The sequence below is a fragment of the Scophthalmus maximus genome, chromosome 13 (genome assembly GCF_022379125.1).
Source record: "Scophthalmus maximus strain ysfricsl-2021 chromosome 13, ASM2237912v1, whole genome shotgun sequence".
Lineage (NCBI taxonomy): Eukaryota > Metazoa > Chordata > Actinopteri > Pleuronectiformes > Scophthalmidae > Scophthalmus > Scophthalmus maximus.
Genome location: NC_061527.1, coordinates 10,940,214 through 10,964,016, shown reverse-complemented (window position 1 = coordinate 10,964,016; position 23,803 = coordinate 10,940,214). Strand labels below are relative to the sequence as shown.

The 23,803-nt window shown below is 42.7% G+C and overlaps 1 protein-coding gene across 7 annotated transcripts in view; it reads right to left on the bottom strand.

Moving 5' to 3' along the window:
• ttll7 (tubulin tyrosine ligase-like family, member 7) overlaps nucleotides 1-23,803 on the bottom strand; it is a 65,169-nt gene that overhangs the window by 40,606 nt on the left and 760 nt on the right. For all 7 annotated transcript variants that reach the window (XM_035648109.2, XM_035648108.2, XM_035648112.2 and 4 more), the window contains 8 exons: nucleotides 18,449-18,831; nucleotides 17,974-18,105; nucleotides 15,841-15,962; nucleotides 13,212-13,279; nucleotides 12,782-12,940; nucleotides 8,577-8,793; nucleotides 7,283-7,447; nucleotides 4,126-4,284 (listed from right to left, as the gene is read on the bottom strand). In XM_035648109.2, the coding sequence (XP_035504002.1) occupies nucleotides 4,126-4,284; nucleotides 7,283-7,447; nucleotides 8,577-8,793; nucleotides 12,782-12,940; nucleotides 13,212-13,279; nucleotides 15,841-15,962; nucleotides 17,974-18,105; nucleotides 18,449-18,473 (1,047 nt within the window). In that variant the 5' untranslated portion in view covers nucleotides 18,474-18,831. The remainder of the gene's footprint in view (nucleotides 1-4,125; nucleotides 4,285-7,282; nucleotides 7,448-8,576; nucleotides 8,794-12,781; nucleotides 12,941-13,211; nucleotides 13,280-15,840; nucleotides 15,963-17,973; nucleotides 18,106-18,448; nucleotides 18,832-23,803) is intronic.

Sequence of the window (23,803 nt, the reverse complement as noted above, 5' to 3'; positions counted from 1 at the left end):
GATGGACAGGCAAACCAAACTCATCTTGAAACAATTGGGGACAGAGCAGCCAAAGAGAGGAAAGTTGCAGGAAGGGGTGAAAGGAGGGAGGGGAGGCGGTGGAGAATCATTGCCCTTGGGGGAGCAGTCCATCTGCAGTCTGTTGGTCTGTTGTTGGAGTGCCCATTCACACCCGCACACAAACACACCGCGACACAAACAAACCTGTGCCACGGTTGACCTAACCATGCCCGCCTCATTAGCTGCCAATCACTCTGCACAAGCTGTCCTGAAGGGGGCCGGCAGTTTCTTCCTTTTTTCTTTTACAAACTGAATAGTCGCTTGTGCATTTTGTACCTGATTCATCCCCTGCTTCTCTGACTGGATTAAAAGATCGACTAAGGGCTGGGCTTCGATGGTAGAATGTCATACACACACACACACACACACACACACACACACACCTCAGTGGACACAATTCACTTACACAACACGGAAACAGCTTTGGTGCAGTAACTCTCATAGTGCATATTAGCGTAAATAGTGCAAACGAAGACACATATACTGCCAAACAAAAAGCTTAGTCAGTCAGTTAGTTACTGGCTCTTGTCCGCCCCCTTTTGCACAACTACACTTTGCTTTTATATATCTATATATTTTCATGTTTAAATTTTTACATTTCTATATGTTTTTTATGTTGGGCTGTGTTTCAGATGTGAAGGCTGGAGCATTTAAATAAAGGGGATTTTTGTGTGTATATATTACTCCTTGTCATCACCCATCACACCAATATTATTTCCATTTTCATCAATCCATTACATGACAATATTTGTCATGCTGGCTAACAGCACATCGGCCCTGGATAAACTTAACATTTATAATGATGTCCCATTACTATATTTTACCAGTGAGTAAATACACTCCTTATGGTTTGGAGACGCCTGCTGTTCTCTTGTGACCCACGCACCCCAATTTTAACACAGCATCACATGTTAGCTGAATTTATGAGTAACGCCAATGTCATGAGGCAGTCCCTGAACTAAACCGAATATGCGTGCATTTCTGCAACAGCTAATGTTTCCCTCTGCAGTTTTGTTTGGCATTAATGTTTGATTTTGCCTTCAAGAGACAAAAGAAAATACTCAATGAAGCCCTCGAAGCAAAAAGCTTTGGCACCGACAATACAAACCATGGTCTAAGAAGACTGTGTGTGTGTGTGTGTGTGTGTGGACTAGTGCAAGTGTGTGTGTGTGGACTAGTGCAAGTGTGTATGTGTGTGTGTGTGTGTGTGTGTGTGTGTGTGTGTGTGTGTGTGTGTGTGTGTGTGTGTGTGTGTGTGTGTGTGTGTGTGTGTGTGTGAAGATCACGGCTCAATGAAACGCCTCTCCTATACAAAACACAGTTGCTGTCTGGGCTGGTTTAATGAAAGTAACATCTCCAGTTACACCATTTGAGCAAATGTGTGCATGTGTGTGTGTGTGTGTGCGTGCCTACTGTATGTCATGCTGATGTTTTGAATGTCAATGGGGGTAAAACTTGTGGTTGAAATCCCTGCTGAATTAAGATAAGGATCACACAAAAGCCTGTCTCTCTCTTTTTACCTTCTCCACTTTCTATGCTCTGAGCACAATGAGCCCGTTTAATGTCGGTCCTTGGTTGGAGCAGCATCGCTCTTCCCTTCTCCGTTTTCAGCCCCGCAACAAGCTATTTAGCAGGTGTTGGCTCGTCTGTGGGTTGTTCCCCCCCGAGTATCTATATCTGCTATCAGTAAATTTGTAATGATTTCTCTTTGTGCTCCATAGCTTACAAAGAGCCCCAGTGTTGTATCTTTCAGAGGTTTCCATGCAATAGCAAGACAGAGGCAAACATGTCCTATAGTCACTGGAGTTTTCAGTTGCACTATTTTAAATACCTCATCCACCCAAAAAATAAAAAAACTATGGCTATTTTCTGGAAGTGTAATGGAGGATGTGAGAGGTAATCATGTTCATTTTCCCTCCCCAGCCTCCTACACACACTCAGCAAACGACAGACAAAAACACAAATACAAAGGGCAGGACTAACATCATCTGACAGTTTCTTATATATGATACCGTCTAGCTTTCAGGTACCCAACTGGCTTTGAGTTTACACAGGTTGAACTTTCATTTCCTGGCTGCAAGTTTGCATGTCCAACAACCAACTTTGACGTTTTAAAGAGTTGAGGAGGAAGACATTGTCGGAACAGCGGTCTGGGTAAAGCCTCAACGAGGCGTGGCGCACGTAATTCACAGTGACACCAATAAGGAAACCTGAGAAGAGTCCACATACTCAAAACAAACCTGTGCGACGTAGACCGTGTTTCAATTCCTGACACAATTTTTTACTGTTTTGGAACTCGGAGGGGGTGACAGAAAAAATAAATGGTGAAATGGGGTGAAATAGATGAATTTACAAAATGTTGAAATGCGACCTGCTGAAATATTAAATTTGGACCTGAGGGCTTGCCATCGGGTTACGTTTGTGGCAACCAGGCTATGGATGCTTGATGCATCTTTGCTGAATAGGGATGAACGTTGTCGGGCTAAAAAGTGGTAATAAAGTCATTTTCAGCCTTGACAGCGAAGATTCAGAAGGGCTCTCTATGCTTGTAACTATCCCCTGACTAATCAGTTGAATTTTGGAAATAAATGATTGCTGCTGTAAATGTTGCGTGAAAGAGAAACAGGGCTGTGTGCGTGTGTGTGTGTGTGTGTGGGGGGGGGGGGTTTAATTGATGAGAGTTATAGAGAGGTGCTAGTAGCACAGGGGGGATCATTACTACTGAAGTGGAACAACTGCATTCACGGCTGTTTGCCATGTCTCATACACACACACACACACACACTTACTGTCACAGTGCACTGGCAGTCAAAAGGAACAGCACATTTTGCTCTCTCTTGTACGTCCTTTTGTCACACAGAACAACTGTTCAACCACACAAAACGGGTCAAAGAAGGTAATTATATCACCCTAATTCCATGATGACTCTTGTGAAAACAACAACAGACTACCAAATGTCACCCCCCCCCCCCCTTCAAATCAGAGGCTTTTGGAAATGGCAAGATTTATTTTGGGTTGGAATGATGGGGAAAAACAAACAATTATCCCAGAGGCATTTCCCATCTTTGAGTCAATTTGTGGGGAAGGGAGGGAGGGTACAGCCACTTTGGGTTAAAAGATTTAGGTCACACTTTAACTGACTGGCTGGCATCAGTAGGGTGTGACAGAAATCCTGGAGTGGACTCGGAACTCCAACCATCTCCTGAATGACTGACACTCGAGAGACTGACACCAAGAAAATGAGGGGCGGGTATCTTGCTAGTCAACCTGCCATTCTGACCTATATTTTCATAACATGCGTGTGTATTAGTGTGTGTGTGTGATGGAGGAGGAGGGCTGTTTGTCTTCTCATATATGCTGCTGTGTATGCATGGATTTCTATTAGCATGTGTGGGTGTGTTTGAATGCACACATGCATGTAATTGTGTGTGTGTGTGTGTTGCTGTGTACCTTCCTTTCATTTAACACGGGAATGTGTCTCTGGTTGTGTTCAAAGGTGCACAAATACATACTTGAGACTGTGTGGGTGTTTGTGGGTGCTTGTGTGCGCCAGGGACGGGAGTGTGTAAGCAAAATCAGTGTGTGTTTATGCTTTCTGTCAGTGTGTAGCAACGTCTCCCTCCCTCCTGCTGATGCCACATTACTTCAGTTTAGGAGCTGCTGTCACGTTACGAGCAGCATAGACAGGTGAGATTCCACAGACTGCAGCTCTCGTCATACACACCCTTGAATAATATGATATTAATCACAGAAGTAAGACTTTCTCTGTATTTTAATTATTTTTCATTGTGTTTGAAAAATTTAAAACATGAAGATTGACTAATACATAAACAAAACAAACAAAAATGGATAAGAATAAGAATTACTTAAACATTTAAAAAAGCCAAATGAATAAGTGACACTGTGCCTTTAAATTATGGAGAAAATTCCCATTGTTTTTGTATTTCAAAACATTTAATATCAAATGCAGTAAATATTACGAGAAAATTATGAGAAACACAATTCTGTTGTTTCACACACACCACACACACAAACACACACAAGCATGTAGACTTGTAACCGTACCTCCAGTAGCCAGGGTTTGAGTTTTCGGTCCAAAATGATGTCGAAGCCCAGGACCTCAAAGCAGACGCTGTCGCTCCCTGGTGGCTGGCCAGGGCGACACATGCGGTAGGCGTGCAGCACGTGGGGCTCAGCCACTATTAATGTCTTAACCACCAGCTCCTGGCAAGAAACACACAAACACACACACAAAGAGAATGAGAATCACCAAGCGGAGCTGACAAATAGGACATAAAATCTCACTTTTCTATTTAGTCATCCCATAAGTTAGGATTTTCATAGCTGCTGATTAAAGGTCTCCTTAAACTGAAAATGATGCAATTAAGAATCCTGCTTTAATTGCTAGTTGTATCTGCAGACAAATACTCTAAAACTTTGGATTAAACTGAAGGAAGCAGTCATGATACATATTAGACCTGTTACTCACGGGCATGCTCCACTACAGCTACAGTCTACGATTTATCCTTAATTCTCCTGTCTCAAGATACCCTGTCTGTTTTAAAGGCTGAAAAAGAAGAAACACAGTGCTACTGGCACACGGCCTTTTGAATTTCACCCACACACAGACTCTCACCAATGCTGGTTGTGGTCCATCTGTGTGGCTCTCAACCCGCGTGCATGTGTGTGCTTGCACGTCTGTTTGCTGGCTGCTACCTGCCTGCCTACTCCCACTGTGTATGTGTGGAAAACATGCTCTCTCCTGACATAAACACGCACACGCACACACACGCATACTGCACAAAGCTTCCCCTCACCACTCAGGCCCCACGCAGTGCTGCTGGCCTGCAGTTTGCTGCGTCCAGTCTGACTGCTGGGTGGGGAGAGGGGCACGGTGGTCTGGCCCGGGCCTGATAAGCTGCACCCCCGCTCCCTTTTCTATTTGTCTGTCGCTCACACTCCTCCATCCATCTATCCAACCGCCCGCCTGACCCACAGGCTGCCCAGCACAAACACCTGCTCCCACCACCACATTTATGCCTCGAGTACACTGCGGTGTGTGTGTGTGTGTGTGTGTGCCCCCCTTCCCCATTACCTCCCACCCTATCTTGAGCCCTGAGCACTGGCCGCAGCCTCCCAGTGTGCATGTGTTTGCATGTATGCTTGTGTTTTGTTTGCTTTGAGCTTATATTGTTTTATAAGCCTCCTGAATTTAATTTTTTTTTACCTCATTATCATATGTTTGTGTATTATTTTAGCTATGTTGTGTGCATGTATAATTCATTTAGTTTAAAACATCTTTTTTTAATAGAATCTCTTCTCCGTCTACATAAGTGAACTAGAGATAACAGAAGATACCGGAGAAGACCTCACTAATCAGGACGTCCTGGTGGTTAATTAGCTCCTGGGTTTTTTTGTTTTTTTTGGTCCAATTGTTATCACTGAAAAAGTAAAGTAGGTCGAAAGTTGAGAACTATGTCATATTAAACTGCAGAATACAAAAGAGGAGAACACAAAGTACATGAAAGTATAGAAAAAACTGCATGTAACGTCTCTCCTTTCACAATTATGTCAATGAAAACATCAGCACTAACATGGGCACTATTTTCTGAAACTCTGAATTTTAAATGGTTATTTTTCCAAGTGGCCAAAAAAAAGGTGACCTTTGTTACAGTGTTCACCAAAAATCACTGCACTTTAGAAATCCAGATAGTGTGGTCCAATTACATTAGAGAGACAATGGTATTGTCAATCAAATACCATCTAAGTCAAAATGTGTAAGTTTTTTATTGTAGTGACTACATAAACAGTTTCTTCCCAATTGCCAGAGAAGATTAATTGAATTTTTGCATAGCATTAGACCGGTCTTTATGCTTTGGCAAGATCCCAACGAATATAAAATCCATAACTGGCCCTTTTGTAGTCAGACTAAATTACACCTAGATAAAAAAAAGAAGCTGTGGTTTAACCTTGGACACTGCGTGCCCTGTACAGCACATCAATGACACCTCAATATGAAAGAGATGCCACCGTTGCCACATAAAAAAAAAATCATGTACTCAATTTTCTTAACTCCCACAGACAATAATTTTGCAAACAAACGTGCTGGCTCACTGACTGTGACCATGAAAAGAGTTAGGGCAGCCTGCTAGGTCTGTACAGGAATAAAAATGTACAGACCTACGAGGGGAGATGAATCGAAAAAGGAGAGAAGAGCAGAGAGCTTAAATACAGAGTTGGAAAAAAAGCACAGTATGTGACTGCGAACGGACAGCAAGAACACCAAAGTGGTGAAACTTCTGAAGAAAAGCAGAGAGGAAGTGGAGAGAAACTTAGAGAAGAGGACAACGGTCTGGCTGAGACAGAATGTTACAGAGAGAAAGAAACTGAAGCGAAGAAAAAAAAATTGATAAGATAAAGAGAAACTTTTGTGCCTTGACAAATCGAGCGCATGGAGAGATTACATAAGATGCACAAAAGGAGAATAAAGAAGAATAAATGTGACCACTGCAAGCAGCCGGTGCACTGGCCACAATACTAACTGTAGTCTCAAAGCCTCAACATGAACACAAAGAGAAGTCAAAGCGGATGAAGAGAAGAAATGAAAGATCACCTTGTGGCGAGGATGATAACCAATGGGATTTACTTTTGAGGTTGAATGCTGGTAGCATGAGAGCAGACAGTAAAACAGTGCACGCACTGAGGAACCAAACAGCCCAAACAACTTTAGACACTTTAGAGACAAAGAGTCAAGGCCAAGGAGAATAGCAAATAGCAAAAAACAGAACTGGGGCTGATGAAAGAAAATGAATATAAAGGTGTTTGCATGAGCTGAGAGTGGTGCCTGATCGGGTGAGTGTAACCTTATGGATGATGTTTTCACTGAGTTCTTCTGAGAGTTAAACAAAGTTCTGAAGCTCACTGAATTACTGTCATAACAAATCATATCATCCATTTGCTGGTTCACTTGCGTCTTGTTTCTAGTTGTGTACTGTGTGGAAACTCGTGTCGGCTAGTGAGACCAGGGTGTGTGTATATAAGAGTGTGTGCATACAGATTACACCAACGGATGTATGTATGTGTTGTTTGCATTTGCGGCGTGTGGTGATATCATACCGCACATCTTTGCTTGTGTAGAAATACACATCCGCCACAATATATCTGCATGTAACGGTGTACTGTGTCTGTGTTTGTGTCTGTTTTGAGTGGACAACCCACGTACAGAGACGTCTCCCCAGAACTTGGCCACATCATAGTCGTTGGTGCGGAGGAACTCGGTGAACCAACTGATGGACCTTTTGCTGCCTTTGTCCACCGTCTCATCCCGCTCGAAGTTCTCATTGTGTTTGTTGACTGAGTAGTTGGTCAGATGCATATAGAGCTGGCTCTGTGGAGACAAAAAGGCGAGTGAGTAGGGCTTTTACAAATTAGACAATTTGCATATGCACGTTGACAACTGTCTTCTGATTTCTATATTTATTTAATTCATCGGGGAACTCAACGAAGATCTGATCACAGATCATGACTTCAGGTGCTGAATGTGTGCCAACATGTGTTATTGGGTGGTCGATGATAAGTGGTCGATCCATTGTATAACCCTGGTGTATCCCGCTCTTTAAACACGATCAGTCACAGCTGAAGACAATACATCCTCGCCCTTAGCCTACAAGGTAATAACAGTGTGACTGCAGGCCACTCCGGCCCCTGATGGCTGTCTGTGAGCCACTCTCTGTGGGATTGAACATCCATCTCCATGGCATGAATCACTCCGTCATGTGTCACAGACTGGGTAAGACAATGCACAGTCCAGTCCGGCATGTGTGCGTGTATGCGTGCGTGCGTGTGTGTGTGTCTTCATCAGCAACAGACTGCTTCAGCAGTTGCAAAACCTCAAGGCAAATATGAGTGGCTGGATATTTCATGAGACCTCTGCATGTGGAGATCTACACTAAGATGTGTGTGCACACAGTATCCCTGCACATTATGTGTGTGTGTGTGTGTGTGTGTGTGTGTGTGTGTGTGTGTGTGTGTGTGTGTGTGTGTGTGTGTGTGTGTATTAGCCTTACAGCTGTCACTGTATATGTTTGCATTGTTAGTTATTTGTTTTCATACAGAGATTACACTGTGCTTCCCAGCCTCTATCCTCTGCTGTGTTTGTGTGTTTAATTTTATTATGTTGAGTTGCATGTCTCCAGTCCATGACAGTGTCTTGCAAGTACATTGCTTTGTAAATATATACTTCTGCATTCTGTCTGTAGTCAATTTCTGACTCACCGGATTGGCCACACACGAGGTACTGATTGGAATTTCTAATATAAATCTGTGAACATTTATGTGAAAAAAAAACTGGCCGCAAAAACTAAACAGGCACATGGATAAAGATGCAGGCAATGTAATTAATTACAAGGTACCTCTACGACCATGTGTGTATTTCAAAGTCTGTGTCTGCAGCTTTAAGGCCATTATTATCATCAGTATTATTATTATTATCAACATTATCATTGATTGTGACTCACCAGGTTGGCTTCACTGGGTGCATGGTACTTCTCTGTGCCCATGCGAACCAGGCCGTCATTGTAGAGGAAAATGCGAAGTGGGTCGCAGGAAGTGACAAGGATGTAGATGCGAAGGTCAAACTTGTAGCCCTCCATCAGGAAGGGCTTGTCCAGGTACTCCTGAACAATAAAGTGCTCCTGGGCTGGCAACTTCTCACAGTTACGGATAAGCGAGATCCTGGATAGACAGAAACTTTATTAATCCTCCGGGTGGAAATTGGGGTGTCGTCAGCAGCATAATAAAATATGACATAGTAAAGGCAAAAAAGATAATTAAAAAAATGATAGATGGGAGCATAGCAGGGACCATGAACATGACTGATGACATTGGCACGGTCTTATATATATGTGCTGAAGCGAGAGAGAAAAAATAATAATAATAATGAGCCAAACAGTATACAGATTTTATGGGTTTCAACACAAGTCTTGGAAAAGACACGCTGTATTTCTGGGCCGACACATCTGCCTATTCTGGTGATACTTTCAATCTTTACATCAAAGATAAATTTTGCCCTGCTTCTGTTTTAAAATCATAAATATTAAGCACAATAATCTACAGGAGTCACAGATGCAAACGGAGGACAGATACTCACTGTGCGTGGAATGACTTTCACATTTACATTAAAAACATTTAGCCCTTTGGAGTGAACGGGTCAGAGCCATGGAGCTCGGATGGTTTTTTGTGTGACCTTCCACTGGTACATGACCTTCACTGAAAACCTATGTAAATGAATGCACTCAGCATGCCTCAGGTCTAGTGAGAGCAGGACAAGCTGTTTGGCTCTGTGGGCCATTGAACGTTCCAAAAATATTTTCTTACTCTGGCCTTCTAAATAAAACAGCAGAAAAATAAATGTACAAAAAACAGACAGTTACAACACAAATGCTAGTTTGTCTGGGCAACCTCTCTGCGAGCATCTGGAGAGCATTGTGATATATTTAGGGGGGGGGGGGGGGTTAAGCGAAACTCTACTCAGGTCTGACTGGCACTGTGCATCACATGCTGTAGCACAGGGTCTTTTAGCTGTGTGCAGGTTAATAGGAGCAGACACTTTGCTCCGTTTCAACCTCCACTCTAATTCATTTGCTTTGGTCTCATGTCACTCGCACTCAGGCCTTAAAGTATGCAGACCATTGCTTGCTGGACACATGAATTAGTTGTGTTAGTTTGTGTGCATCCATGTGGCTGCGCATACGAGGGTGAGGGGCAATATTTTGTTTGTGTGTGTGTGTGTGTGTGTGTGTGTGTAAAAGTGTGTGTGTGTCTATCCATGTGTGTGTAGGCGTATGCATGTGTGCAGGGAGGGCGAGGGGTCGTTTTAAAACAATCTCCCACTATGTACAAGTAACGGCACTGACCTGTATCACCATCACTCATAGTTAGGGCAGACCTGGGCTAAAATTGGTTACATGCACAGCCTGGAAGGCTTCATCATACACACGCGAGCAGGGACACAACACACACACAAACATACTATTTGGCCAAGATGTAAAGACTTCATTGTTCAAAAATTTAATTTTGAGGTATTTGTGATTTTGTGGGGCACCGAGCCACCAGAGGGCAAACATTGTTCTGTTCCTCTGGCTTCTGTGATCACAGAATATACAGTGTCATGGGAACAGTTGTTGTAGTTTAACCGAAGAGTTCACCTGCTCAGTGAAGTCAGTCAGACATTGTCGAAGAGCTTCTAAGGAGGCTTTATTTATGAAACCCCATAGGGAGAGTGTAAATCTAGACTGGGATCAGATACTGCCTTTCAGGTTATGATGAAGTCTTAGTTGAGCAGTCCTGCTTTCAGATGTTTGATTAAAAAAAACCCTGCCCAGCTTGTAGCCTTGGTGTGATGTTGTTGTTGCTTTGGGTTTATCAATCACCCCTTGCTCCCACCGACTTAAAGACAGCTGTATTATAGACGAGCGCTTTTCATTGGCCCGCTTATCAGCGCTCTTGAACAGAAAAGAACAGGGAGAACTTGATGGGCGCCTGACCGATGATGTGAGGGGCCCTCCTAACTGGCAGACAGCGAGCTGAATGATGAGGACGGGGTTAACAGTGTTAGTTAGTCGAGGAGGAGTAGCTGAGGAGAAGACGACATGATTGATGAGCTGGGGTGTCAGATAATCACGGCCCACACTCCCCTGCCTATTTAATTTGACACCAGAGGGGATCTCGCCTTTTTAAGCCCCACACGCGCCTTTTATTTTGTTTCGCTTATAACAAGCCGCGCTTCAGACACAAACAATAACTTAATTTAGTTGGCCGACGGAAAAATAAATTACAGGGGGTAGATATAACTTAATTTCCTGCCGCGTCCCACCATGCAAAAAAAAAAGAGAAAAAAATCTAATCTTGTGAGCCGCCCGCCATTGAATGGTTGAGCTAAACTCATCATCTTTCATATTCTTAATGTATTGCAATAATTCAGCCTTTGCGGCCCTTTATTCTTTAATAAATAAGGGCTTAGTGCAGCATGGAGTTATAAGTAATGCTCACATTATACCAGAAAGGACAAATTCAAAGAGAATGAGAGGGAAAGGTGAAGCACAATGAGCCATTTGTACTTCAACATCCCCACCTATTGGTGCCAGTGATGAATGCACGCCAAAGTATTTCTTCACAACATGCACATCAGGGATCACGTTTTCAAAGAAAAAAAAAAGTCAAAAGGAATATTTAATAAATGTTTTGCAATCTGTGCGGTTTCAACAGATTCATAGCAGCTCAAGAGATCAATGTGCAAAGTAAAACTTGACTTACATTTACATTTTATCTTATGAAATAGAAGTATGTGTAAAACTTTGTGGAGTGGGACTTTGTTGAACTTGTTTCGCATTTTGACTTTATTTCAGTTTAGTCTATGCAGCCTTGACCTCCACATACTGTCGCTCAAATTGTTGCTAATATAAAATCTGTTTCGAGGGCCACATGAGTTGGTTTAGCTCATTCAAAAGACATTAGCGTCACTCACAGGGGTTGTTTCAGAGACAATTTGAGATACTTGTGTTGTTGATAAAAAGTCTCTTTCCCCATCGTGCTTCGAAACTACTATCAACTCCTGCTGGGTAGGAAAAGTAAACCCTAATGTAACGCAGCACTGCCCTGAGGTCTCCTCCTGGTCAGGGAACACCTCCAAAAGCCAGGAAGCTTTCTTATTTACCAGCTCAAATGGTTCTCCTCTAAACAAAAGAGCTTTAAAATCAATTCAAACCCCACGCTCGCGCAGGCCTATGATGTTCAGTTGTGTTGACATTGTGTCAGAGGGGAGTCACCTCAGCTCTTTGAAGAATTGAGTTTTTGTGATTATTGTCCACCCCTTTTCCCACACATCAGGGGGGACAGAACATAACGAGCCAAATATAGCACTGTTCACTGTAGGTTCAAGAATAACTGAGTCAACACTTCTCTGACACGGCAACAGAAACACAACTGCTCAAGTGCACTGAATACTGGGATTCAGAGTGTACAGGTGTACCTAATAAACCGGTCAATGTGAGAGTAAAGGGGTCACGTCACCACCCAAACAGTTGGAAAAAAAGAAAAACAGGAACTGCTGCTGCTGATTCTATGAATACTTAACAATCTCATGTGTCAGGAGAGAGACAACAGACAAATAGAGATGTGGCATCATGACATGAGATATCCTATTGGACAGAAAGTATGAAATATGAATTCAGGTCCCACAGCCTGCTCAGCTCTTGATAGAGAGACACTATTGAGAGACAGAGTAGACTGCAGCTGCCACCTTGGTCGGTTTTCTAGTCAGACTGGTCCCTTCTGCTGATGGTGTCTCATAAAGGAATCCAATAATCACATGCACAGACCTTCAGGGAAGGAAGTACAGCAACTGCCAAGGATCGTGCCAGTGTGTGTGTGTGCCTGTGTAGTGACAAACCTCTGATTTATAAAGAGTGTGACCATGGACAATGAGGCAGCAACTAGATTCACCACACCCTCTCAGCTGAAATACTCATGGTCCCAGCCATAATGCTATTTCCACAGACAACCATGTTTTGTTGTGCTCGTCCTTTTTTTTCCGCTCTACGCCTAATTTCCTCCTTCTTTGACTCACTCACTTTCTTTCTATCCCCTCCTTATGTCACTCTCTCAGTCTTACAGCCGATGTGTTAGATATTGCTCGGGGGCAACTCGCTGGCCTCTGACCTACCCGTGACCCATGGCTCCATTGGCAGGTTTGACGATAAAGGTCTTCTGTTTGCGTTTCCTGCGTAGCTCCTTGACGTAGTTCTGGAACTGAGTGTACTCGGCTGGGAAGATCCAGGTTTTGGGTATGAAGCTGTACTCTTGAGGCTGGCATTTGATCATTCTGCAGAGATAGAGGCGGGGTAAGGTGATTGCATTTCTTTCTTAAAATTTACACTTTTGGAATAATTTTAAGTCCAATACATTTTAAAATTCGATGACAGTAGACAATCATGCCATGCTTTTAAAGCAGTGTATTCTTCTGTTTATGGGCTGGTTATGGTGGAATGCTAAAATCGCCGGGGTTGTTAGGTCTTAGAGAGGGAGCTGGCTTAATACTGAGCTTTGAAATGTAATAATCTAATTTACTGTGTTAAGGGAGACAGAAAACTTACTTGGACATGTTTCTCGCAAGGCAGTCTTTCCGGCAGATTTCGCCCATGCCAGGGAAATGGTTAATTCTCTACAGAGGGACAGGCAGACATAATAATGTTGTTAGGGCCATTACGCCACTCAATTCCACCCCCGCCCCTTCATAAAAATGAGCACATTAAAGGCAGCAACCTGAAGTGAGCTTACGATGTCCTGACATTTATGCCCAATTACGGACTCAAAACAAAAAGGTGACGCTGAGACCTTTCTCCACCCTTATTTAGTTTACCATGTTTTTTTTACACTTTAAAGGTTGGGGAGGAAAGAGGCGAGAAGAAAAAAAAAAAGAAAGATCAATCTCAACTCCGAGGGGCCGAGGTAATTGGTTCTGCATCACAAGCTCCTGCAGTGACAGTTGAATGAATTGCTTTGAGTGCGTCGAAGGGGGGGTGGTGGGGTAAAGGGAAAACCCTGGATTGTCTGTATTCTTTGACCAAATGAGCCTGAACAGGGGCGTTAATTAGGCTCGTATGAACTGAAACTTGACAGCAAACTCTCACAGTACATCACTGAAAGGGGGGGGGAAAAGGGAAAATTAACAGAGGGAGAGAGAAGGAGAACGCAAGGAGAGAAAAAAAAACAAGAACGCAGAGCGTAAAAGGAATCCATGATTATTATCCAAACGAGACAGACGTAATTAAGGATTCGGAAGAATTGCACAATTATGCCACTGCCGCGAGATGGCAGGGCCTGTGAAGGGAAATCAAAACCAGTTGTTGGGGGACTTTTCATCTGAGACATTATCTCATGAACCACCACGAGGGAGGACCAAGTGAAAACAATTGACAGCAGATCACTGGTTCAATGTGAAACATTGGCCACATTGCTACTGTACATGCAACGCTGTTACCATATTTGTAATAGTCAATCTACTGAACTGAACTCTCACTGCCCCTGTCCTAACAAGCCATACTCTCTGACTATTCTTGAGATTTAATCGATCATTAGTGCCCAGTCTAATCAAATAAGCACCCGGTAAGATGGATGGCTAACGCCAGGAGGAGAGGGGGAGCGGCCAAGTTCACTCAGCAGGACAGGGAGGTCAAACAGAGGTAAGATCCCGCTCGGAACAGTACACAAAACCCACAGAGCAGCCCTTGTTGTTCGAGCCTGTCTTATCAACATCAGAGTGACATTTGAAACCTGCCCCACCACCCCCTGCTGCTCACAACTTGTCAGTCGACCTGTCAGTCTTCCCATCTGTCTGTGTGTAGGCTCCGTTGTTTCCTCTCCCGCTCACTCTGTCCACCTCCCTCTCCTGTTTGCTATTCTCCCTCTTACCTCCCGGGGACTAAGGAAAAGCAGATGGGCAGATCCAGTCTCTCCATCTTTCACAATTTTTCCTTTTCTTTCTGTTCTATTTGACTCTGACATTAACTACATTTCAATTGGCCTCCATCTGTCCCAAAATGTCTCTATACATTATTAATTTTTTTTAACTGCTCTCATTACTTTTTTCTTATATTTCCTCTTTCTTTCTTAATATTTCCTATTTTTCTACCTGATTATTTTGTATCTACTGGGGATGGGTGTAAGTTATTGTATGGCAGGGTGTGCCAACACCAAATTTGCCCCCGGTAAGGTGCCAGAGATACCACATTATACCGAAAATGATCAAATTCAGCAACCTGATCCATGGTGTGGAATGGACACTTGTCATAAACTTTGTGCACATATGACCATTTCTGTAAAATAACTGTAAGGATAATACAACTTACCTCCACTAGTCTTGATCCATACATCTAACTTTTAAATACTTTTCAACACATGCAACATGGTATTTTTGCACATTCATCACGTTTATTTTAGAATTTTTTCTTATTAAAGTTCTTTGAAAGCCCTTTGAGATTTGTGATTTAGCTATAAAGAGTGAAATTGACTCGTAAACATATTTTCTCCTCCTAGCTTCGTCAACGTGAGTTCATATTGTTTATCCAAGTCTCTATTTTTAGCATTTCAAACTTTTGACATAAAAGTGTCAATTACTAAAAAGGTGGGGGGTTTTTTCATTAATTATTGACAAACCTATTTGTAGGCATGTGACATGTTCACTGCTGAGTTTAGCCAGTTAAATAATAACAATAACTATAAAGCAATTGTTACAGATCAGATTTTATTTTAAGTGAAGCCTGCGAGATGCTTTGCATCAAGTGGTTTAGTGGTTTGTTCTCTCTAAATATATTTAGGAATACCTTGTGCTCAAGGAATCTGCAGAAAATCATGTCTGACCAAAATAAATATTTGAAGGAAGGGTTTGTTTTGTTCATCAGAGAATAATTTAAGTATTCACTGTTTCATCTATTTCAACTTAGAGGCATGTTATTTTGTTTGTAATGTAAAGTCGGCTGAACAGAGACGTGATCCTCAAAACTTTTTTAAATTCCTGGCCGCTCACAAGGGAGCTGATCAGTAACATAATCTTTGGCTGTTTGCCACCGAGCAGCTTTCTTGGAGCACACTGAAAAAGTTAAAATCCAGATTTTCCGTTTCAATGCAGCAATTGGATCTGACACCCTTCGGGTCATAAGTTCGATCATCCAACCGCTAGGTTGCCAAGATGTACCGACTTGACATGGCGGCAATGCACCTTACCTGATAATTCCTGAGCTCAGCGATTTTCTCGTGCTGCACAGCCGAGTCATTCCAGATTAGGTTGGCAGTCTCGTCATCGTCCCGGGACTTGATGAAGTCCATCTCATTGATGACTATACGAACTGAGGGGAGAATATTCATTAGATTGTACTCAGTTAATAGTGTAATTTAAATACACTTTATATTCTTTCTTGACACTGTAGGAAAGCATCTCAAGAGCCATTTTGATGATGGAAAAGCAGCTTACTGAAATGCCAAATGCCAAATGAGATACCATCAAATATTTCTACCTCATAGATCAGTGTTTGGTAGGCTTAGATTCTGTTTTTGTATACATTAAGAGCGAAACGGGTCCAGGACATTATAGATCAAAAACCTAACAGCAATATTTACCATTCATGGGGCGGTTGCAGAGCAGCCAATCGTCATGCCTCTCTTCAAAAAGATAAATTAATTGTCCATAATGCATTCAAATCCCAGTGGAAACCCCATACTATGAGAGATAGGTGGCGAGCCCATTTTGACATTAATCCAACAACTATTTATTATTCAGTGAGTAATGAAAAATTCATATGCCCTAACGAAATGGTATTAATTAATTTTCTTGAAAGCCTTCACAAACCTGGAGAAGGCTTGCCTAATGTTGCATGGTGGCACTTGAATGGTAAAAGGATGGTTTGTATGTGACTCCATCCATCTGTTAACTTTGGTAGAGGTTAACAGTGTTTTACTAAGTGGAACTGGGAGGGGTTTACGTCACAGCAGGCCTCTGCTTACAGCGACCAGCAGGGGCTTTGCATACAAAGCTGCGATCAATCCCCGCTTACACATCGAACTAAACATATATCCTTAGGCCCAGCGTTTATGGTCCCTTCTCAGTGGGTGTGAAGCAAATTTCCAGCACCATATTCCCTGACCTTTAACCTTTAAGCTGCAATACTATAAATTCTGAAACAAGAAAAGACAGGTGGGGAAAAAAAGTAACAGCAAAAACGAGCCATCCATCTGGCCCTTAGTGTTAATTTCCCTTCACAATAGCCCTGCACTATGCTCAGAATGGCCACTGAGAGGGTCTCGTCACAGCTAGCGAACTGACTCACAGCTAGACTCCCATCTTCCCACAGAATCCCGGCAGCCCCTAACTTCTACTTGCTGCTGCTGACTCCTTAGTTTCATTGGTTGTAGTTCACCCCTGAGAGCTCTGCTGCCACACAATATACAGAGCATGTGAGGAGTGCTTACTGTGCTCTTTTGGTCCTTCTCAAACAAAAGAAATAAATAAAACCTCACTGCCAAGTTAAATTACCTCAATAAAGATTTATGTATGTATGCGAGGCAGAGCTTTCTCTGTGGGAATTCACTTTCACTGGACTCCAACTGCAACAGCTTTCATTTGGGACATTACGTTACAGTGACCGCCGTCGAACAATCGGCCACAGCAAATTAGATTTCATTGTTGAGACAACATCGTGATTGGATTTGCGGTGTTTTGAGGGACTGACCGAGCCACACTGAGAACAATTCACTGTGTCACAGTACATTAATCTTACCTGCGGCACCATCAAACATGCTGCTCCCACTCACTCGTGAAATTTTCATTTGGAAAATGTAAATATGAATTCAGAAGCTTGAATTCGGAGGCTTTGTGTTATACAGTGTACACACAGTCACGAAATCTGATATGAATTTAGCTTACTAACATGTGTTCGTTAATATTAACAGTGCTTCCACCATGTTGGGCGTAAGTAGTGTCCTGACTGGAGTTGTATTAGTAAGGCAGCTGAAACCGCAGCCACTTGCACTGCTGCTAAGCCTTTTCAGGCTACTCCCTTGTTTTCCATCAAAAAACATCAATACTAGGATAATGTACAACGATGAAAGGGTTTCATCACCCAACTCCCAGAAAGCCTCTTTTCATCCTACAGTGGCTTCTCAGACTAGATGAACTCTGAGATCAAAAGACATTTTATCTCTGTACACTGATATTTCTGTAGTGTATGTTCCTGTTTTCATCTCCTTATCAAACCTGACTTTAAACGTGTCTAAAATGAACGTGGAACATTTTCATGTTTGGCTTTTATTACTGTCATTTTGAAAGCATTTTAACATCCTCGGATGTATAGGTTATCATACCGATCTCATATTTGGTGCCAGCGACATTGGTGCTGATGGTGCCTTTTTTCTTCTTCGTGTGCACCTTCCTCTTCCCGCTGCTCTGGTACAAGCCCACAGATGGCCTGTTCATGGGGGACGCTCCTTGATCCTCTGGAGGACGAAACAAGCACACAACAAAACTAGATACAGTCACAGCTTGTGCTCCGCCTGGCAGTAGGTGCTGGAGTCTCCAAATATAATTCTCTAATTTCCGCTGGGGTTTTAGTGGGGTTTGTTGATGGGGCTAGAATATAAATGAATAGTTAAGTGTAGCTTCATCCATTCATGATCCTTTTATCATTAGCTGTGTGTGTATATGTGTGTGTGGCTCTATGCATGAGAGAATAGTATATGCTTAACAGTGTATGTACAAGAATTTGCAAACCGATTACCCATTTAACAGAATAACCCTGTGGGTCATGGAGGGGTTGAGAGTTGGACTTCTCTTACTCACCTCCATCGTTGGGAGGAGAGGGCATCTCGGGTGCTGGAGGAGTGAGGGGGCAAGCCGAGCTTTCTGCTAGGCTTGGTGGGCCGTATTCACAGGGGTACTCACTGCACCCTCCAAGGGCTCTCTCACACTTGCACTAGTTAGCCTTCCCGGCTGTATATGGACGATGTGGTTCAGGATGGCCCAGTGGATTATCCGAGCATCTCCCTGGTGCCCTTCAGCAACATAGAGAGCAGCAGCAGAGCCTGAGCAGGCATGGGAGTTTGAAGGGGGGAAAGCAGTGGGTGGGGGAGGGATTCTCAAGGGTCTACACAGCCCCAGCTTATTTACAGACCCAAGAGGAGAAAAGGGAGAGAGGGGGTGGACAGAGGGATAGATAGGAATGCCTGTGGAGGAGAAGAGAAAAAAAAAAAGATCTTTTACAGATGCAGAGCAGCAGGCTGCTCAGAGGGTGTGTGTGCAGTGCAAAGCGTGTGTACTTTTTCTTGCTGGACTGGAGTGCATTGGACACGCTTTTGATGTAAAGCAGCATCAGCAGCAGCACATGGGCCTATCGCACTCGACATCAGTCAATCTGACATTGATCATAGCAGTTCAGGGAGAAATCAGTGCGGCTCTGACACGGCAGCACTACAAGTGAAATTGTCCAAAGCTGTGTGATGTCCGCTGGACTAATTGGTATTCCGCGAAACCATTGTGAAATATTAATGTGGTTGTCAAGTGGAGAGTTTGCGGTGTCTCATTGTGTCTAATGCTTATGCCAGCTGGGTTTCATTGTATGGCTGGGAGGTCACTTCATTCAAACAGATGGCATCTTTACAGTGGTTTGTTAAAAGGCTGCTCCAGGCCATGAACAGTGCGGGAAATTAACACCAGTCACCAGCCAAATTCTCTCGTTGTTTGGCTGTGGTCTGCGTGTGACTCATCAGACCATTTTTGGAGGTAATCAAACAACGCTGAGATGTCCTATCTCATAAAATTATTTTGCTGGCTGGAACAACAAAGTGACTCAGTGGCTAAAAGCGCTACCTCCCAGCAAGAAGGGACTGTTTTGAGTCCCTGTCTTCTTTTGTGTGTGGGGTTCGCATGTTCTCCTTTTGTCACTGTGGGTCCTCGTGTCCAGGGGATGTAGGTCCTTTGCATTGTCAAGGACAAAACAGCATTCAGGGAGACTCCATCCAAGTGATAGACTGGTGTTGTTTCCCCACCTTACACCGTACTTGGAACGATTCCAGCTGCTCATGAACCCCACAGAGCACATAGTGCACGTAGCTGCGAAATGTTTAGTCACAATGATCCATACAAATGGGCCGAAGCTGTCCTCCCGCTTGCGGTCGCAAGATAAATCTGAGGGGCTGAGAGAGAGGGTGAACAGGAGATGTTTCTGCTACACAAATACAGCATATTCATCAATGCTGCACTAACATGTTTGTGAATTATTGGATAGTTTTCCCTCTCAAAGTCATATTATTTAAACAAAATGAATCCCTCTTTGGGTGACCTGGCCAAACCCATAAACACATCCAATCTGTGAGGAGCAGTTTCAAGAAAGCAATGCCTCTTTTTTTCAGGTCAAAATGTCTGGTAACCACTAGAGTTTTAAAACTTCCTATTTACAAATAGAATTAATAATCATGGTGAATTCTGCATGTGAATCAGTGCATGCCAGCGAGGCAGTCACTCGCTCAGACTCTTCCTATGGTTGGAAATGGAATAAAAAAATAACAGAAATTAGAGAAAAATAATCCCAATCAACAAAAATGGAGCTTAGCAGATGCAGGGTATTGGACCATGCAATATATTTACACCACATCCATCATAAGAAACATAAACTAGTACATCTACAGTTCACTGTGCTTCTTTTGCATTTCATAAAGAGATCAACAGTGGCCTCTAGTGGAGAAAAGCCCATTTCCTACCTACCTCAATTTTCTGTCCACACACACAGATACACCTGAGGATGCACATGTACACATTGGAAGATAAGCACACGATCTGACTTGAAAAGCAACCATATCGATTTGATCAATATCCAAATCAATCCAGTCACATTTCTTGATCGCTTAGTCGTCTCTACTGTCGGCCGGCCTGCCCGAGGTAAGTACATTGATCCTGGGGAGCACAGACTGGAATGAGATCAACAGAGATGGAGAGAGCAACAACAAAGAGTCAGAGTGATAAAAAAAGCGGCAAGCTGTGCTGTTGACAACCTGCCGGCACCTGCTGCACTGGCTCTGTACAGGACACAGAGGAGGCTGCCTCAATAGGTGCACTGGACCGTGGTGTCATGTAAACCGTCAGGAGCAGAGAGGTGATCGTACAGGCACATGTGATGCAATGAAACACTTTCAAACTCACACACATATAAGTAGAGCACACAATGCATTCGCTAATGCAAGTTATCTCTGAAAGATACTCGCCATTGCCAGAAGAGGGCTGTGATGTTACTTGTAATTGTTCTGCACACTATAGTTTCACACATTTATTAAATGTATGAGACTATTGTTATATATTTTTTATTACCTTCTGTTTTTTTAATCAACACTAAATACCATATTTAATTCTGCGACAGCAGCTACAATACTAAATTAAAAGTAATGCTATAACATAAATCGTTATCAATGAATAATCTGTAAATCTGTTTCAGATCTTCAGCTTCCGAGATTTTAATATCTTACATCAAGAGCCTAAACTTTTGAGTCATGCTACCATGACAACCCAAAGAGCCATTTCACAAAACTTCAACAAAAATTTCCTCCTAGAGTAAAATGTCAACTCAGATTTCAGTATACGGCTTTCATTTGCCCGGCAACAATAAAACGTCACAGATGAGGCACTTTGGTCATTTCTCGTTTTCCTTATTTGTCTTTAGTGGCAGTGATGGTTCTCAGCCACAAGAGGGAGTGGTTTCACTGTCATTGACATTTCAGAGGAGGGATTTTAATGTAACCAGATAAGAGGAACTGTTATCACTTAACAACCTGTGGTGACGTCCCAGGTTTGAATTCAGCTCAATGACCATTCCAGACCATAGCTCAAAGAATTGAAGATGTTTTTTAAAAAGAATTTGCAGTTTCTATCAAACCTCTGTTTGCTCAAATTTCCGCTCAAAGATTTTTGTTGCAAAGTCAACATTAGAACATCATCAAAACAGGTTTCTTTAAACTTTCCTCTCCATTACATTTTACTGCAAGCACTACAAAACATAACCACAACTAATTTTTCAGTAAAGTATTAACGACAAAATCTTAACTAAATCCTTTCCCCTCCCCCCGTATTTTATTAATCCTCTGGTGCAGTGACACCTTTTCTCCAGGAGAGTGCGCCACAGGGACAATGGAGCAGAGCTGAATGGGTAGGGCTCCTGTGGCTGCTGAGCTCATGCACTTCCTCTCGGCCCCACAATGCAGAAAGGCTTTATTGTAGCGAGTCAGCTCTACATGCTGCTCGTCTGCATCACTCTCTGCTTCGCTGGCTTGAATGCATAACAGACACATGTCTGTTTTTCAGGCCATTGTTATGCATATTCTTCCCCTTTTTTATCCTGTGCAAGTTGGTAACACATGCACATCTCTGTATGTCATGGTTCTCTCTCAGATATATATATTTTGTCTGTCAAACATTTATTGGAACAATATCAGGAAACAAAGTGGCTCAGGCTCAAAACCTGTATCTTCACACACATATTGTCACTACTATCATTAGGCAATGGCACTTAGAAAATACGTTACCCTCTTTTATATCAAAAGCACAAAGACAGCAAAAGGAAATGCTGAACCAAAGCAGCAGACTCTGTAGTGTCACACCTATTACACAAGTCCCTTTTTGAAAATCAGCAGTACATCCCTGAGGGGTTTGTTTTATGTTCTCACCGCTTCACAAGAAACTCCATCTTGAAGGCAGTAGTAAAATACTGAATCAATACAGACGCTTGGGGAACACCACTAAGCTTTGTGTTCAAGAACAGGATCTGCAGACACAAGTTCTTTTCTCTTCAGTACATGCGCTGTGCCCCGATCTTGTCATTACAGCAGTTCTGGGACTTAGGGGTATGTATGACCATTCAAGAGGGCAGAGATCCTGGCTAAGAACGGAGATACGCTGTACTATTGCACATCTTTGACTGAAAAGCAAATGTTAACAAAAGAATTGTCAAGCAGAAAATGGACCACATGTCATACAAATAGTATAAACCCTTTTCACCGCACACTTTCTCACACTCAAAAGGGCAAGTAATACAGTATTCTTGCAAGTTCCCTTTCATAAAAACTGCTTCTACTTCTATCATTATCTATTTGGCCACTACCACCACACTTTCCTCCCAGGAAAAATTATAGCTGAGTGTGCAGACTGCTCTCACAGGAAAAAGTAGTTGGTGTGGAATTGACAGTGGAGGTAAAATTAGCTCAGACCAGTGACCCAACACTGGCTCCGTGCCTTCTTCCAGATATGAGGAGGAACAAGTGTGGGAGCTGTCAGCCCACGGGTTACTGAAATACACCAACAAACAGCCGAATGTTAATCTTTACTTTACATCACAAGACTCTACGGTGATGCAGGCAAACTGGTCAAAAGCAAAATTCAGCCAAAATGCTATTAAACATGTATATAGACGACAATCTCACGTGACCTTATTTTCTGTCGATGTGCACAGAGGCGTTTGTTCAAAAGCACTGCACTGCTGTGAAAAATAAAGTGAGCTTTGTATGTGTGGATGTGTATTATCAGCACATATGCATATGAGTTTAACACTTTACTCCAACTTCTGAGCTAATCCTGCCCGATCATCGCATGAGAAGACTGTTGAAAAAAACAAGCAAGAGTTTGTAGACACGTGAGAAGTCAAAAACAATCCCACTCCTCACATTTATAATAGTTAAATGAAAAGCAGGCCTGCTCTCATAACTGGGTCTGTTACAGGAAGAAGAAGAAATCGGTTGTGTTATTTTAAACACATGAGCCCAATGAACCACGTAGAAGACCAGTTTTTGGAGTGAACATGTAAACCAGACCTACCCGCAAATAATGGTGTTCTCTGCAACCAAGCCTAATTGCTCAGATACTATGGTTGCAATGCTGCAATGAATATCCCATATTAATTTAAAGACTTCAGAATACACGGGTGCCACGCAGAGTTCATGTGTTAAGCTGCTGATGATATGATTATGATTATGTAAGTAGTCCTCTCTCTCTCGAGATTGGTCATCTCCTGGAGAACCAGTCAACATGGTATCTTCCAGTTCACTGGACAGATTGTAGCCCCCCCCCCCCCCCCCCCCCCCCCTTCAGAAATAACGTCTATATAATAGCATTAACTGGGTTTGCTTAAACCTCGCAATGTAATATACTGTCTATAAA